At 38.8% G+C, this 15,385-nt stretch overlaps 1 protein-coding gene across 1 annotated transcript in view; it reads left to right on the top strand.

The window, feature by feature from the left end:
• Positions 1 to 14,756, top strand: part of ABHD5 (abhydrolase domain containing 5, lysophosphatidic acid acyltransferase) — a 28,590-nt gene extending 13,834 nt beyond the window's left edge. The window contains exons 2-7 of the mRNA XM_057413295.1: positions 2,975 to 3,060; positions 3,356 to 3,728; positions 6,761 to 6,915; positions 11,471 to 11,582; positions 12,117 to 12,303; positions 14,543 to 14,756. Of these exons, the coding sequence (XP_057269278.1) occupies positions 2,975 to 3,060; positions 3,356 to 3,728; positions 6,761 to 6,915; positions 11,471 to 11,582; positions 12,117 to 12,303; positions 14,543 to 14,632 (1,003 nt within the window). The 3' untranslated portion in view covers positions 14,633 to 14,756. The remainder of the gene's footprint in view (positions 1 to 2,974; positions 3,061 to 3,355; positions 3,729 to 6,760; positions 6,916 to 11,470; positions 11,583 to 12,116; positions 12,304 to 14,542) is intronic.
• The last annotated feature ends 629 nt before the right edge of the window (positions 14,757 to 15,385 follow it).

Raw genomic sequence — 15,385 nt, 5'->3', positions numbered from 1 at the left:
CACACCAGTAACCTTGACTTTCTCCATATCCAAGGCTATTCAGTGGGTGTCTCTGGGGCTTTTCCTCACCTTCTGGTCTCCTGCCCCAGGCGTGTAACATGAAGTATTGAGGTCTGTTGGCAGAGAGAGTGACTTCTTTGAGCGCTTGGCAGGTCATCAGCCTCCAGTATTCCAAACTGCTTCAGGGGGATATGGAAAAGCGTAGCTGACTCCAGAGAGAAGATGCAAGGAAACGTTCTATGGCATGCTGTGCTCTACTGATTATAGCTTAATTTAGCATGGATGTTTGCACTGGTTTATGTTACTGTATGCCCACAGACAGATATACAGGTTAAATTCCACTAGTAATCTGATGTGTAATGGCCACATGTGCAATCAGTATAAAAATTAAAGAAATTTGGGCTGTCAGTTGCCAGATCTAGTTCACACTTTCCGGTACAGCAGGCAGCTAAGCCTTCAAAATACAAGATTCCACTGTTGAGATTTCTTAACGTAAAAAGAAAGATGGAAATGAAGCATCTGGGAAATGCTGGGTGATGAGGGCAGCATAGGGTCTGCGTCTTCTTGCAGCGGGTAGCTCTCTTACAGTGTGAAACTACTGCTGAAATCTTTAGTTTTCTTTCATACATTATGTTATCTCCATTGCTGGTGGGCACACTGTCTTGAAAGGTCCATTGCTTCTTTTTGACATTACATAGCTGTTTTAACTTTACATCACAGAAATAAAAGTGATAGGCAGTGTAAGCAGTTGACATTCTTCTGTGCATTTAGAAGACACATTTAGCAAAGATATACAAAAGAAATGATACAGCCACATTCAAGCCTTCCAAACCTGTCAGAGAAAAGATTCAAATAGATTAAAAAGTTGGTTGTTCTCCACAAGTAGAAAACAGTGTGGTAAATCATTTTTTGAAGGAGGGGAGGAAAAAAGATCAAGCCTTGACTATAGGGAAGTAAACATTTTCTTTCATAAAATACATTTCTAGAAAGTGACCTTTTTTTGACAGAAAGCTTTCTTCACTTGCTCTTTTAGTTCAACGAGTACAAAATGACTCAGTTGCAAACATAATTTTTATTTTAGGCATTTCAGCTTGCTGACTGTCAAGCTACATATGCACGTTATGATTCAGTATTTATAAACAATACTGATAACTAACAAGAAAAAATGGGCATCTGTTCCAACTTTCCAATTTTGATACAATTTTCTAAATATTTTTCCTCAGTGTCCAGGTCTCTCCCTAAGACTTGGAAATAAAGTTCTGGGACTGAACTGTAGATTTTATTTCATTGTCTTGCTGGCATGTTGCAGCTATACATTTCTTCAAAGAAGTTTCTTTGCTAAATCAGTGGTTTTGCCAAGAAGAAACATTTCATACAGTTTTGGCTTAGATGAAATAGTGACTGTCTTCTGTGCTTCTAACCCAAAAGTTATGAATGAAAATGCCTAGTTAAGCATAGAACTACCAGAAAGTTTTCCTCAGAAGGGTGTTGACATAGCTGTTGTTTAAAAATTTACCAGAGTAATTCATAACATTGACCATACCTAGTGATACTGTTAAACTCAGATTTCACAGTTACTTGCTGGTGAAATTGCTTTTGGCTGCTGCCAGCTTTAACCTCTTAAAAATCTTGCCTTTAAATGTGGGGATTAATGTGGAAGCAAAACACTTGGATGCCCATTTCCGTAAGATGCCAAGTTACGTCATTCTTGAGGATGTGCACGGAAGGACATACAGCCATCCCTTCCCAGTCTTGATATCCCCTAATACGTTTCTATGAACCTGAACAGTGCTGCTTGTTATTGCATTGTACATCCCTGGAAAGCCTCTCTTGTTGTATCATAAACTTCAGTAGCTGTGCAGCTGGAGTAGCTCAGCCCCCAAAAATGTGGGGAGAAGGTCCTTTGGGTAAGAAACTTGGTGGCAGATCTGTAATTTGTTATCTGTGTTGTTTATGCTCTAAAAACTTGGACATTAGCAAGTTTATAGTCATCTAACATTAATTGGTGTACAACTAATACAGTGTTCAGTCCTGAAAATTCTGTAACTAACTGAAAAGCCTTTCAGTGTAGGAAAACGCTAAAGGAAGAAAGTTCTTCAGTGAATTTAGTGACCTTATTCTCTTCCCCATGAGGAATAGTCTGAGGTCCTGCAGTAGCAGCCTTTGTGCTAATAGTCTGAGCCACAAAAATAGGCAAGAGGGGAAAAAGAGGATTCCGTCTTGAAAACAAGGGATAAATTAGCACCAAGGACACGATTGCTGTGTCCTTTGAGGCTCTGTCAGGGTAGCAATGTTGCTAGCTGAGTCAGTCCCCCTGCTGTCATGGTCAAGCTAATGCTACCAAGATAGTAACTGACAGCTGGAAAAACAGCCTCTGTTGGGGGAATCGATACTGCTGTGCTGTTTTCCTCTGGCAGTTTGTTTCTAAGTTAGTAACGAAGACCCTTGGTTTTTGCTTTGCTAGAATAAACCTGCTTATTTTTCACCTTTTAAATTTACCTTGCGAATAAGTCAGTTGAGGTTAGGCTGGCAAGCACATGTTTTAATGCTTTCTGGAAATAGTAGGTTCATATAAGGTAACATGCAGGCAGACTTCCAAGGGAACTTGAGAGGAGGCTGGAAACCCCCTATGATTGTGTTGTATATCCTGCCAGGCTTGTCGGGTCAGCATGAGGGCTCATGTCTCCAGGTTCTCAGAAGAATCCTGGTCTGACGGAGATAGATGAAGTACACTCTGATAAGGAACACACAGTGGAGAAGCAGCAGGCTGTTTGGAGAATGCCCCTGATAAGAATGCCACCTTATAAAAGTCAGGAGAAAGTGAACCCCTCTCACTGCACTCTTGTCCTGCAAGGCATAACATTCAGATGGGTACTTTTAAGAAGAGCAGCAGGAGAAATGTCTGCAAAGCATCACATGATGCAAAAAACTACCAGCTTGCTCAGGAATTTTTTATTATGTATTCCTATTGTAGGTTAGGATGGTTATTCAGCTGGCTTCCTGCCTGGTGTCCTACATCACTGCAACACCTTAAAGAGGCTGAGGACAAAATGCTGAAATGTAAGTCTTTAGTTTTTAATAAGATTTGTAAATATACATCTTAAATATAAATATTAAATCTAGATTTTCTATAAATTTACAGTAAGTACTCTCAAGTTGTTAAATACAGCTTTTACACTGTGGTGAAATAAACACGTTTAGAATTAGATTTTTGTTGCTCACTTATTTAGAGATTTGATTGTAGGCTCTCCCCTTTGAAAGAGAATTCCTATTTAAAACAGCGATTTCCATGCAATGTACTTTGTATTTTATTTGGCATGTCTAGCAACATCATTTTTTCCTACTCTTTCTTTAGGTATTGCAAGCACATATGATAAACGATATGTGTATCTGCCTAATGGAAATAAAATATGGACGCTGTCATTCTCTCCAGAGCTCTCACATAGAACTCCACTTGTTCTCCTGCATGGGTTTGGAGGAGGTGTTGGACTATGGGCTCTCAATTTTGAAGACCTCTGTGAGAACAGGACTGTTCATGCTTTCGACCTCTTGGGATTTGGACGGAGCAGTAGACCACACTTCGACACTGATGCTCAGGAAGCAGAAAATCAGTTTGTGGAATCCATAGAAGAATGGAGAAAGGAGATGGGGTTAGAAAAAATTATCTTGCTTGGACACAACCTTGGTGGATTCCTGGCTGCTGCTTACTCATTAAAATACCCATCAAGGTAAGTGAAAATAAAGGAACGAAAGAATTCCTTTTCTGTATTTGTCTAGTGATTTCAACACAGATTTTATTTCATCAGGCTCTTTATAGATTATCTTGTAGTAAATTTTATCTTTAAGTTAAAGAAACATAATAGTGCATTTTAAGCCTGAAACATTTGTTGTATGTTTTGTTCCCAGGTGAATACAAAATGAGTACATATGGTGAACATGCTTTCCTGAGTACTTTTCTGTACCTCTTTGGTTAAGTACCCCCTTGCTATGTTATAAGGGGAAATAGCAAAGTCTGTATTTATGGGTGAATGCTTGTGACATCTCTGATCAAACATAGGTCTGTGAAGGGAAAATAGGCCAGTTTCTGCCAAACTTCCCTTTATTATGTATTACAGTGAAACTTTTGAAAGTAATTCCCCTAGGTAATTTATGCCTAGCAGTTGGCCTGGTGCTGGCATGATGATGGAAAAATTATTTTAGTGACTGTTTCATTTAAATTATCTGTATGCCACTTAATATTTCTTCTTTGCAAAACAATCCAGCTGCAGCACTCTTGTAATTATATTTCATCAGCTTTTTCTGCACAGTACTGTGGCCAACAGCTAATCCATTTTTTCCCTTGAAACTAGTAATTTGTCCTTTCCTTTTTTTTTTGTTTTTTTTCTTTCTTTCTTTGTCTTTCTTTTTTTTTAATACAGTTTGGTTATATAGCCCCTGGTGAGCTAGGATCCCACCAACTGAACTGAGGTCCTGCAGTATCAAAAAGGGACATTGCTTTCCTTTAGGTACACATAGTGGACTCTTGTGAAAAACTGTGAACATGTTTAGCTTTCCGCATTTTATGGCAGATTCTATATTATACAAAACCTATCTTATACTTTTATATTCACATAAGTATTTTTTTTCCTCAGTTGGAGATTTTGAAAGAAATGTATACGTCATTTTTTGGTAAAACACTTTACCTTTTCCTTTCCAAGTGGATGACAGCTGCTCCATGTGGCTGGAAATTATGGGTTAAAGTATATGTGTGTCTAAATCCAGAAGTGCAGTGAAGAAATGCAGTCCTCTGCTTTTGGGATGTAAGCCTGTTATCCTTTTGGGCATAAACCAACTTTCAGTTAACTGTAGTTAGTTTCTTGCAGGAACCACTTCCAAGTTTGTTAGCCCTCTCTCTGAAGTACCTATAAATGGTGCTATTCTATCCCTGTGAGATGGGATAGTGTTTCTGCCCTGTGCTTACTTAAATCAAATGTGACACTTTGTTTTCATGTCTCACTGTGCTTATGTTGGGGTTAATTAATTTAGGGGTGTTTCAGATTGTGTTCTCCCATTAACTAGTGTTTCTCTGAAATTAAAATGCCATCAAAATAGCAAACTGACTCATAGGATCCTAAGACAGCATTGAATCAAGTGTTAAATATAGAACAGCTTTCAGTCAGATTATCTAACAATGCATTAGAGTCTTATGAGATTCTGTATACATATTGTTAGGAAAGCAGATCTGTTTCTCCCAGCTGAGATAATCCGTTAGTTTGCTGTATTGTACCAAGTTGTTCACCGGACATCTGAGGTTAATAATCCAAAAAGATTCCTATTTAGAATATCTCCAGGTGGTGGTGTGTCATGATTTTCAAATACTGCAACTTCAGACTATTACTTTTGGGATTATACTCATGATCAATTTCCCACTATCCTGGGTTATGTGTTAGGCTTGGTTACCAGAACGAGAAATGCCAAATAGGAAGGAAAGTGTTAAGAACGGAAACGTTTTTTTTTTGTATTCATATGTTTGCTGCATTATATTTAATGCTGTAGTTTGTGCACAGAATATGTGGCTTTCCTGAATGGCTCCTTGGTGCTTGCTCTCCTTAGCCTCTAACTTGGTTTTATAGTTAAATTGGTTGGGTTTATAGTTAAATATATATACTATATATATATATCCCTGTTGGTTTTATAGTTAAATTCTACCCTGTCCTCTCTTAACCACTGGTGTTTGCTGCTGTGTGCAGATACGCTCATGTCTGAGCTGACAGCAAGAAGCATCTTTGAGAGGTTAATCCTTTTCAACCCCTCATTTCAAGCCCAGATTTTTGGTTTCCCAACTGATTATAGTCCAGAAATAGCCTTTGAAATCACTTCTGACATAATTTCAGGCACTAAGAACTCTGCTGTAGTAAATATCTAATCTCACGGTTTTGACAGAGGAAGAAGTTGTGAGGAAGAAAGTAAACATGATGAAGCTTGCATGGAAAATCACCTTAAATGTGCTAAACTCCAGCTAAGAGTCACTTTTTCAGAAATCAGCAGTATCTAGGACAGTAGGTGTTATTATGGGATTAAACAGACGATTTTAATCTGTCAAGATAAAAATAGAAGTTGTGCTTGAGAGGGACTCTCATTCATAGTTGTGTGTGCTTGGAGACTCCTATTATGCTGTCTGTAGCGAGATTCCTTTGAGTGACAATTTTATAAATTGGCTCTCTGACATTTCTTTAATGACCTAAAATCAGTAAACTTAGAAAACATCTAATTTTGATCTCCTTTTCTCAGTTCAAATTTTAGTTTGATAAGATGATTTTTCAGCTAAATTGCCTTGCTTCTTAGAACAAAGATCTTACATGGCTTACAGAAGAAAGACACTTAGCAAGTTTACTTAAATGAAACAGATGCAGTTATCTTCTTTCTTCCCAAATTAAACTGCTCTTGCAAATAATATTGACTGAGATTAGGTGATTTTTAAAAGTAGAAACAAGACTGGCCTTTTTCTCAAATGTGTGTGACAGCTGGTATCCATTGAATACTGAGTTTCTCTCTGTGACATGAGTTTCTAAGTTCCTGCTGTTCTTACATATGACTAGTTAGAATTCAGTCACTCTAATTATTGACTGAAAGTAAAACCACTGTTGAATCGGAAACATTGGTAATAAGCCACTATGATAGAATTGACTAAGGTTGCAAAGTCCACAGATAATACATTTTTATTGCACTCAGTTGAAGAAAAATAATGTACTCTAAACCTTTGAACTTTTTCTGCCAACAGGGTCAAACATCTTATCTTAGTGGAGCCATGGGGTTTTCCAGAGAGGCCTGACAATGCTGAACACGAAAGACCAATTCCAATCTGGATCAAAGCACTAGGAGCTATATTGAGTCCATTTAATCCATTAGCTGGGCTGAGGATAGCAGGACCCTTTGGTGAGTTTTAGCTACTCTTAAATATGATTTTTGTTTTTGTTAAACATAAACATGAGGCAGATACCACATGAAGATAAGCTTTGTTGCCAGCCCATATGGAAAAAAGCTGGAGGAGAAAGTGAGAGGGGTTGAAAAAAGGTGAGCTCTAGGACAAGAGTTCTTCCTATTAGAAATACTAGTATGATAGTTTATAGCAAGCTACAATATGTTATTCTAGACTGCAGTTACAGTGAGACAGATCACATGGACATCTATTGGGAAAGCCTGACAAAGAGACATGATGTGAAAAAGTTGTTTTTCTGGTTGCTTCCAGTCACAACCTATTTAGTTTCCCTTCCAACTGCAGTGTGATGGACAAACAGGATTTCCAGATTTGAGTAATGCTGTAAGTCTTTCATAAACTCATTTGTCTTTGGCCTGAGTTTAAAGAAGTTAAATTGAAACTGGGTTATTTCCTTTAGCCATTTTCTTGTTATTCATTCTCTTAACAAGTTTTGTGGGACTCATTGGTGTTCAGCATTACTGTAGCAGTCTAGTCTGCATATTTTTACTTTTCTTTAACAGCAGTGAAGAGATGTTAGCTAAACTCTGCATATCCTAATCCTAGGACTAGGTAGGGGTGGCCAATGACTGCTGTTTTAGTTTATGTGGGGTAAAGGATATGATCAAATCTTTAAGTCATCACATTTGATGGGGGGATTATCTATTACTCTCTGTACTACAGGCGTATCTGCTACAGAGGCTTGGAAAAAGATACCCTTCAGACCCCTCACATGTTACAATTAACTTGCCTCTTCATCATTTTTAGTATTCAGTCTGAAGATAAACTAGTCACATTTCTAGACTTTGTTTACTTTTAAACTACATCTGTGTCCTAAATCTCTTTCTATAGAATATGTATTTTAATATGCTGATCTATTTGATTGTTTTGGAGGGTGTGACAAAATCAGCTTTTCAGACAAGCAGCGTGTTTTGTACAAACCTTTTTTTTTTTTTAAAGTAAAATGCTAAAATAACCTGAAGCCTATTAGTGAGACACAGTGATGTAATGTCTTTTATCCAGTAAAAAAATGCATGCACAGGTTAATCCATGTGGAAGAGTTCAAAGCTGAGGTTGTCTCCCTTAGCAAGCAAATGCAGCTAAAACCATGCTGCAGAAACAGACCCCATCTTGGCAAGGTATCTGCAACCTAGCCTCACTTATAGGTTGATATGGAGGGCAATGCTTCTCAAAATTTTTCGTCTATTTTTCACTTTGTTAAAAAAAGTTTTCTATCATCAACTTAATGTGCAATTCTTGACAAGTGAAGCATAGTTCTTAGAAAAGGGTAAGTTTAAACATTGCTGCAAGGTAGGTATCAAACCCAACCTGATGAAGGCCACTGAACCAAACCCTGGTTTTCTTCTGCTTGCACATGTGCTTAAGCTGCTGGGCAGGTGTGGCTGTCTGATCCTTGCTATAAAGCCAGTTGCTGTTGTTCAGAGGTATGAGTTAGTCACTTGAATGAGAGCTAGGTTCTTTGGGATATCACAATGGTATCACATGGATATTTAATCAGACCCTCAGGCAGATACTTAAACCTTGGAGAGAGACTGAATCCAAGGAGATCTTTCTCTTCTAGTGGTTTCCAGTGAATTGATTTGCATGTTTTCCTTCATTTCACTGGAAGAGTCGCCCATGAGGTTCACAGTAGAGGGGCTTTGGTACTTGGGTTGGATTTGTGAATTCCATGCCTAGAGCTGAATGTGTGAAGACTCCTCTGGACAGCAGTAATGTCACTGTGACTACACCCTTCTCGTGGAACTCAAGAGTCTCCAGTATTAGTATTTCTTTTAGCATTTCCATAGTCACTATGTAAAACATCAACCTCACAATTGACAGTGTCTTCAGTAAACAAGAATAACTCAGTGTGAGTTTGTTCCAAGGTGCCTTGACTCCTTGTTTTGTTCCCCCCTGTGAATTCCCACAGAAGGAGAATGGTTATGTGATTGGACCCACAGGCAAAACACTTCTTACCAAAATGGAAAGTGAATTCTAAAGTTTGGTAACTTTCTGTCCCATAGTTACTGGAAATGGGGATGCTGTGACCTTTATGCTCATGGCAGTGAAAGACATAGAATTAGTCTCTTTCTTCCAAGTCTCTTAGTCCAATCCAGCTGTATTGTTTGTGTTCACATAACCCCCAAAACTAAACAACAAACAGAGAAAGACAGAAGTCCTGCAATTTAACTTTCTATAGAGAAAATAAAAGCAACAGAACAAATTGCAGCATGTTAGCAAACTCTTCATTGCTTCAGGACTTATATCACTGTTTCATAAGGGAATTATTTTCTCTTGCGCTGTATTAGTTTTCTAAATGGATTAAAAGCATATATAAGGGTGTGTTGCAAGAGTCTAATCTCAAGGTTACAAAAGCATAGATCACTGTGACAATGTCTATATAAATAGTACCAGGCCTTTGGCCAGGGACAGGTAGGAAGAAGTGACATCACCATAATTGCAACAGTGTTAAGTTCTCACTGACTGGCAAAGGGGAAATATGACCCCCATTCTTAAAAGGTGAGAAAAGAAGACTGGGGAACTACAGGCCGGTCTCACCTCTGTGCCCAGCAAAGTCATGGAGCAAATCTTGGAAACTATGCCAAGGCACATGGACAGCAAGGAGGTGACTGATGACAGTCAACATGGCTTCACGAAGGGCAAATCATGCATCCTTCTACAGTGGGGTTACAGCACTGGTGGATAAGGGAAGAGTGACTGACATTATCTGCCTGGACTTGTGCAAGGCATTTGACACCATCCTGCATGGAGTCCTTATCTCTAAACAGGGGACATGGATATCCACACTCAGTGGATAAGGAATTGGTCGATGGTCGCAGAGAGTTGTGGTCAACAGCTCAGTGTCCAAGGGGAGACCAGTGATGAGTGGTGTCCTTCAGGGGTCAATACTGGGACCAGCACTGTTCAACATCATTGTTGGTGACATGGACAGTGGGATTGATGCACCCTCAGCAAGTCTGACAATGCCTCCAGGCTGTGTGGTGTGGTTGACAAACTGGGGGGAAGGGATACCATCCAGAGAGAGCTTGCCAGGCATGAGGGGTGGGCTGATGCCAACCTTACGAAGTTCAACAAGGCCAAGTGCAAGGTCCTACACCTGGGTTGGGGCAATCCCAAGCACAGATACAGGCTGGGCAGAGGACTCATTCAGAGCAGCCCTGAGGAGTACGACTTGGGGGTGTTGACTGATGAGAAGCTCAACACAACGCACCAATGTGCGCTCACAGCCCAGAAAACCAACCATGTCCTGAGCTGCATCACAAGAAGTGTGTCCCGCAGGTTGAGGGAGGGAATCTCCCTCTTTACTCCACTCTCGTGAGATCCCACCTGCAGTCCTATGTCATCTCTGAGGACCCCAACACAAGAGGGACATGGAGCTGTTGGAGCGAGTCCAGAGCAGGGCCAGAAAGAAGATGCTCAGAGGGCTGGAGAACTGCTCCTATGGAGACAGGCTGAGAGATTTGGGCTTGTTCATCTGGAGAAGAGAAGGCTCTGGGGGGATCCTAGAGCAGCCTTCCAGTGTCTGGTGTCCCTGACCATGGCAGGGGGGGTTGGAACTAGATGATCTTTAAGGTACCTTGCAGTACAAATCATTCTATAATTCTATTTTCAGTTGATAAACCCAAGTGGTAAGATGTAAGCCTGTCTCTTCAGGGATGAATAATATTCTTAGGTTAAGATTAGGCTTATGGTGAGGTGCTTGTCACAAAGATCCATCTGGTCAAATAGGAGAGGCTTCTTCCTTAAAGAAGTGATTCAGAATAGGAGCTTAACTTTAGAAAGCCGTAACTGGCCATTGAAGGGACCTACTTCTCTAATTTGGCTCTTAAGCGAGCATGGAGATAATGGCTTTCCTAGGTTAAATCTCTTAATTTATACCAGTTCTTGTGTCTTACACTAATGTCAAGATTTCTACACCTGTTTTTCAGCATAGACTTTTGTTCTTTCAACTAAACACTAGTTAGAGGAGCTAGCTTCAAAATAAGACTGTTCTGTAAAAGGAGAGCACAGGTTCACTAAAGAATTAAAACAGCCCAGCTTTTTCAGCAGTGGTTTCTGGTTCTGAAAAGTGGGGTGCTTTTGGCCCTCCCAGTTCTCCTCCCAGAACAAGGAGAAAGTATTAGTCTCATGTGAGAATAAACTGGTGGCAAAAAGATACTCTGCTTAGCTCTTTTGCTGGTCCCCTTTGCATATTTCTTGTATTGTTGCAATGACTCTTCTCAAACATTCCCTGTATGTGTTCAGTGGGATTGAGTTGCATCTCATCTGGTGCAGCATAAAATCCTTAAGAATATTTATGTTTTATTCCTGTTGGGTGCAATGCCATCATGTTTTCCTAAGACATGCAAGTGGTGAAACAAAACGTAGGTTTAAAAGTCATCAACCTTAGCCTTGAGTTTCAAAGTGAAATGAGTTTGAAGGGTTGTAATGAAAAGTTGGCAATGTGATAAAGCTGTCTATACTAATTCCTACTAATGTTTTCTGATTTAACAGGATTAAGCCTTGTTCAGCGCTTAAGGCCCGATTTCAAACGAAAGTATTCATCAATGTTTGATGATAACACTGTTGCTGAATATATCTATCACTGCAATGTACAGACACCCAGGTGAATATGAGTTTCCCAGTGTATGTTTTGAAGTCTTTCATTTACAGAGTGCCTGCTACTCCCTCCAATGGCCAAGGCAACTGTGTGCATGCTATTTTTTTCTTGAAACTGTAACACTTAACTGTATTAATTGAAGAAAAAAATAGCAATGCACTTTTTCTGAATTGCAGAAACTGGTAAGTGTAAAAGTTATTCTAATTCTGTATTTCTTCAGACTACCTGTGTGTTAATTCTGAGAGTTTAGGCACTAATTTTGAATTTAAAAATGTTACAGTTGTTTAACTTGTAAGGAATTTCTTAAAAAAAAAAACCAACCTTACAAAAACAAGGACTTTCATTCTTTTAAGTGTTACCAGTCACTGTAAATACATAGGGGTCTTGTGTTGAAAATTACATGAAAACTTTGAGAATGTGTATTTCTAAATAGGAAAAATCCCAGCCTCTTGTACTGTTGCACTCTGTGTTACCAAAAAGCAGAGAAAAGGCATATCCAATGGAAATTTAATTGTTTTTACCCTTTTGAATGCCTTGAAGTGGTGAAACAGCTTTCAAGAATATGACGATCCCTTATGGATGGGCAAAAAGGCCGATGCTGCAACGGATTCCACAAATGGATCAAGACATTCCTATCACTGTGGTCTATGGAGCACGTTCATGTATAGATGGCAATTCTGGCAGCACTATCCAGTCTCTGAGACCAAATTCATATGTGAAGACAATAGTAAGTTGATTTTTAAAGCAGTTGTTTTTTGTTGCATGGATTCCTTTAAATTGGTATTTTTGTGGTTTTATACCATCTGTGAAAATGCTGGCCCTTTGATTTAAAGGCTCGGGTAATAACTTCTGTTTTCTGTAACAGAAAAAGAAAGAAAACAAGTGTTAGGTCAGAGAAAACCTAGACAGAATTGAGTTTCCAGAGTAAGAAGGAAACTTATTGTAGTACTAGAAGCTAAATTAGATCTTTGAGCATGGTCATTTTTCTGCTCTACATAAAATATTTTGCTCTACAGTGTGGTAATACAAGTAGTTTTTGTGGTCACTGGTAAATATGTGGGGGCTTGTCTGTGTTTGAAACCACAGCAGTCCTAATATCTGCATATATGCATGACATAGTGACGAGGCTCTCAGAAACTGTTCTGATCTGTCTGTATAGTGCTTTTGTTTTTCTGCTCAGAGAGTGATTTGTACCTGGTGCTTAGATTCTTGTGAGTGTGTTTCTTTAAGTCATTTAAAAAAAATCCTTAATGTTGTCTTCCTAGCTAATACATTCTTGTTTAGAGGCGTGGCATTATCATTTAAAATGTGTGTACTTGCAATGATGAGAATGTGCACACTGCATTTTTTGTTGACTTCTATAAAAACAAATACATCTGAAAGTGTTCTTCACACATGTCACATCAGTCAGACGTGGTAATTGAATATGCCTATACATTACCCTATGAGGTGATAAAATGTTTAAATACACCAGTTGCCTTCTTACCGATGTCTAGATCTACCTGGACATTATATGATGTTGATAGTATACTACAACAAATCATTCAAATAAAATTTTTTCTCCTTGATATAGCATTATTGAACTTATATACACGTGTTAAGAGCACAAGTGTTGACATCCAGACCGGAAATCTCTTAACTGCTTAACCAGAGAGAAAGTTGTAACAAAAGTCACTGTAAAGGAGTGACCTTTTCCAGGAAAACCGTATATCATTCAGACAGATTTTTCCGCTCTGGTCAGTGGTTTTTAGAAGGGACTGTGGAAATTTTGTCAAGCTAAATACAGATTCTAAAAGGTAAATTGTAGTGGTGGAAATTCTGTAGGAGGAATAGGATTCTCATGAGGCTGAGGTACTAGCAGTACCATCCTTGATGCAATGCACAGATTCTGGTGGTTTACTATGTGTGTTTATTTCTAATTAATTTTTAGGGATTTTGAATTTGTATTTAAATCTGTTTTTTCTATTAAAACACTTCCTCTTAAGTCTCTAACTGAAGCCCACAGAAGTATAGCTAGGTTATTGTGTTAAAAGCACCCACAAACTCAGTTGTATTTAGTATCAAATACAAATAGATTTAAAAACAAATACTTGGACTGAATATAAAATAGAAACAAAATAGGTGAAGTACCTTCACTGTACGTTACGGTGAAGGCTTGCTTCATACCAGTTTTGGCAAAGAATGGTAAATGATAGAAATAGTGAAACACCCGTGTGTGTGGTTACTTAAGCCTTTACATGGTTGCTGTGAAATAATAAAGGTCACAAATGTGAGGTTTTCCTCCCCCATATGGCATCATTTGGATTTTACTTGTCCCTATATAACATAGTAGTCATTAATTCAGAGGGCTGAAATCTGCTTCCATGTATCTAGAAGACCTCCAGCAATTTAAGCTTCTGAGTTCTTAATTTTTCCTAGTAGTCCCTTCTTTAGTTTCTTCCATATCATTTTTATAGTAAGAGAATAGAAATGATTTGATGCTATAATGCAAACACAGAATCAGGGAGCAACCTGGCAGAACTCTTTGAGTGCAGAATAAAAGGGGTGAAGATGAATCAGTAGTTTTGTGTGTAAAGCATGTTCTCCTGGGTTTGTTTTGCAGTGACTCGTTGAATAGTGTTGGATTTTTTCAACAGGGTGTGGTGTGCAGTTGAATAAGCAGTGGTTTTGCCCTCTCTTCCTGTGTAGGAAAGTTCCTTCAACAGAACTTGAAAAGCTTTTTCCTTATGTTTACAGTCCTTTTTAGGGTTTATAATACCACCTCCTGGCAGCAGTTGTGCTAACTGCATTAACACAGGCTGGGTGCAGGAAATCAGTACCAGTTGTGACATTTATGTTTTTAAGCAATACCATATCAAGTAGGTACTGTGTAAAAGTCAGGCTCTTCACATATGCCAGTATTTATTTATTTATTTCCGTATTCCATGCTTGTGAATTTGACCTGTTTCTTCACCTTTATCCTCTAGGCTATCCTTGGTGCAGGTCATTACGTGTATGCTGATCAACCTGAAGACTTCAATCAGAAAGTGAAAGATATCTGTGATTCTGTGGACTGACTGTCTCCTGTTCTTTAGAAAGTCATGCCGTAGATAATATTTGATAGCAATACTGTCTAGGAAATCACTAAAGAACATGGAGCTAATGGAACAGGCTCTGTTTGCACACTGTTTCTTCTAAGAAGCCATTTGCACACTTAAACCACTGAGTGCCTTGGGGAGAGGGGGAGATGGAGAGATTTGAAGCAAACTTAGAATCATAGAATAGGTAGGGTTGGAAAGGACCTTAAGATCATCTAGTTCCAACCCTCCTGCCATGGGCAGGGACACCTCACGCTAAACCATGCCACCGAAGGCTCTGACCTTGAACACGGCCAGGGATGGAGCATGAGCAAACTTTGTACAGCTTTGTTTGAGATTGGTCTTTAGATTATTGGCCTGTCATATATGAAACTACGTGTGACTTTTTAAACCATAATTTTCTTCAAAATTCAATTGAATTGACCTCTAAAAATGCTGAATTCTCCGCTAACACAGAGAACTGTATCAATGTTGATGCAATGTATAAAATGCAGTTTGGTTTCTCTATAAATATTCATGGTTTTTAGTTGATGTTTCACAGCAAGAATATGAAATTGCTTGTATATCATATTTTTGGAATCCAGAACTCCATATACCATATTTTAAGAGGGTGGGTTGTTTCTTTTTTATTATTATTGGAGTGATAACAGTTTATGAAGCTGATTTTGGGAGGACAGGGCCAAAATAATGAGCAGGGTCTGTCACTGAAATAAGTGTGTTAGTTTGTAAGGA

This window comes from Pezoporus wallicus, unplaced genomic scaffold (assembly GCF_028554395.1).
Source record: "Pezoporus wallicus isolate ANWC-B61680 ecotype Strahan unplaced genomic scaffold, APGP_CSIRO_Pwel_v1 contig_6651, whole genome shotgun sequence".
Lineage (NCBI taxonomy): Eukaryota > Metazoa > Chordata > Aves > Psittaciformes > Psittacidae > Pezoporus > Pezoporus wallicus.
The sequence above is the reverse complement of the archived record's forward strand: the minus strand, read 5'-3'. Positions and strand labels throughout refer to the sequence as shown.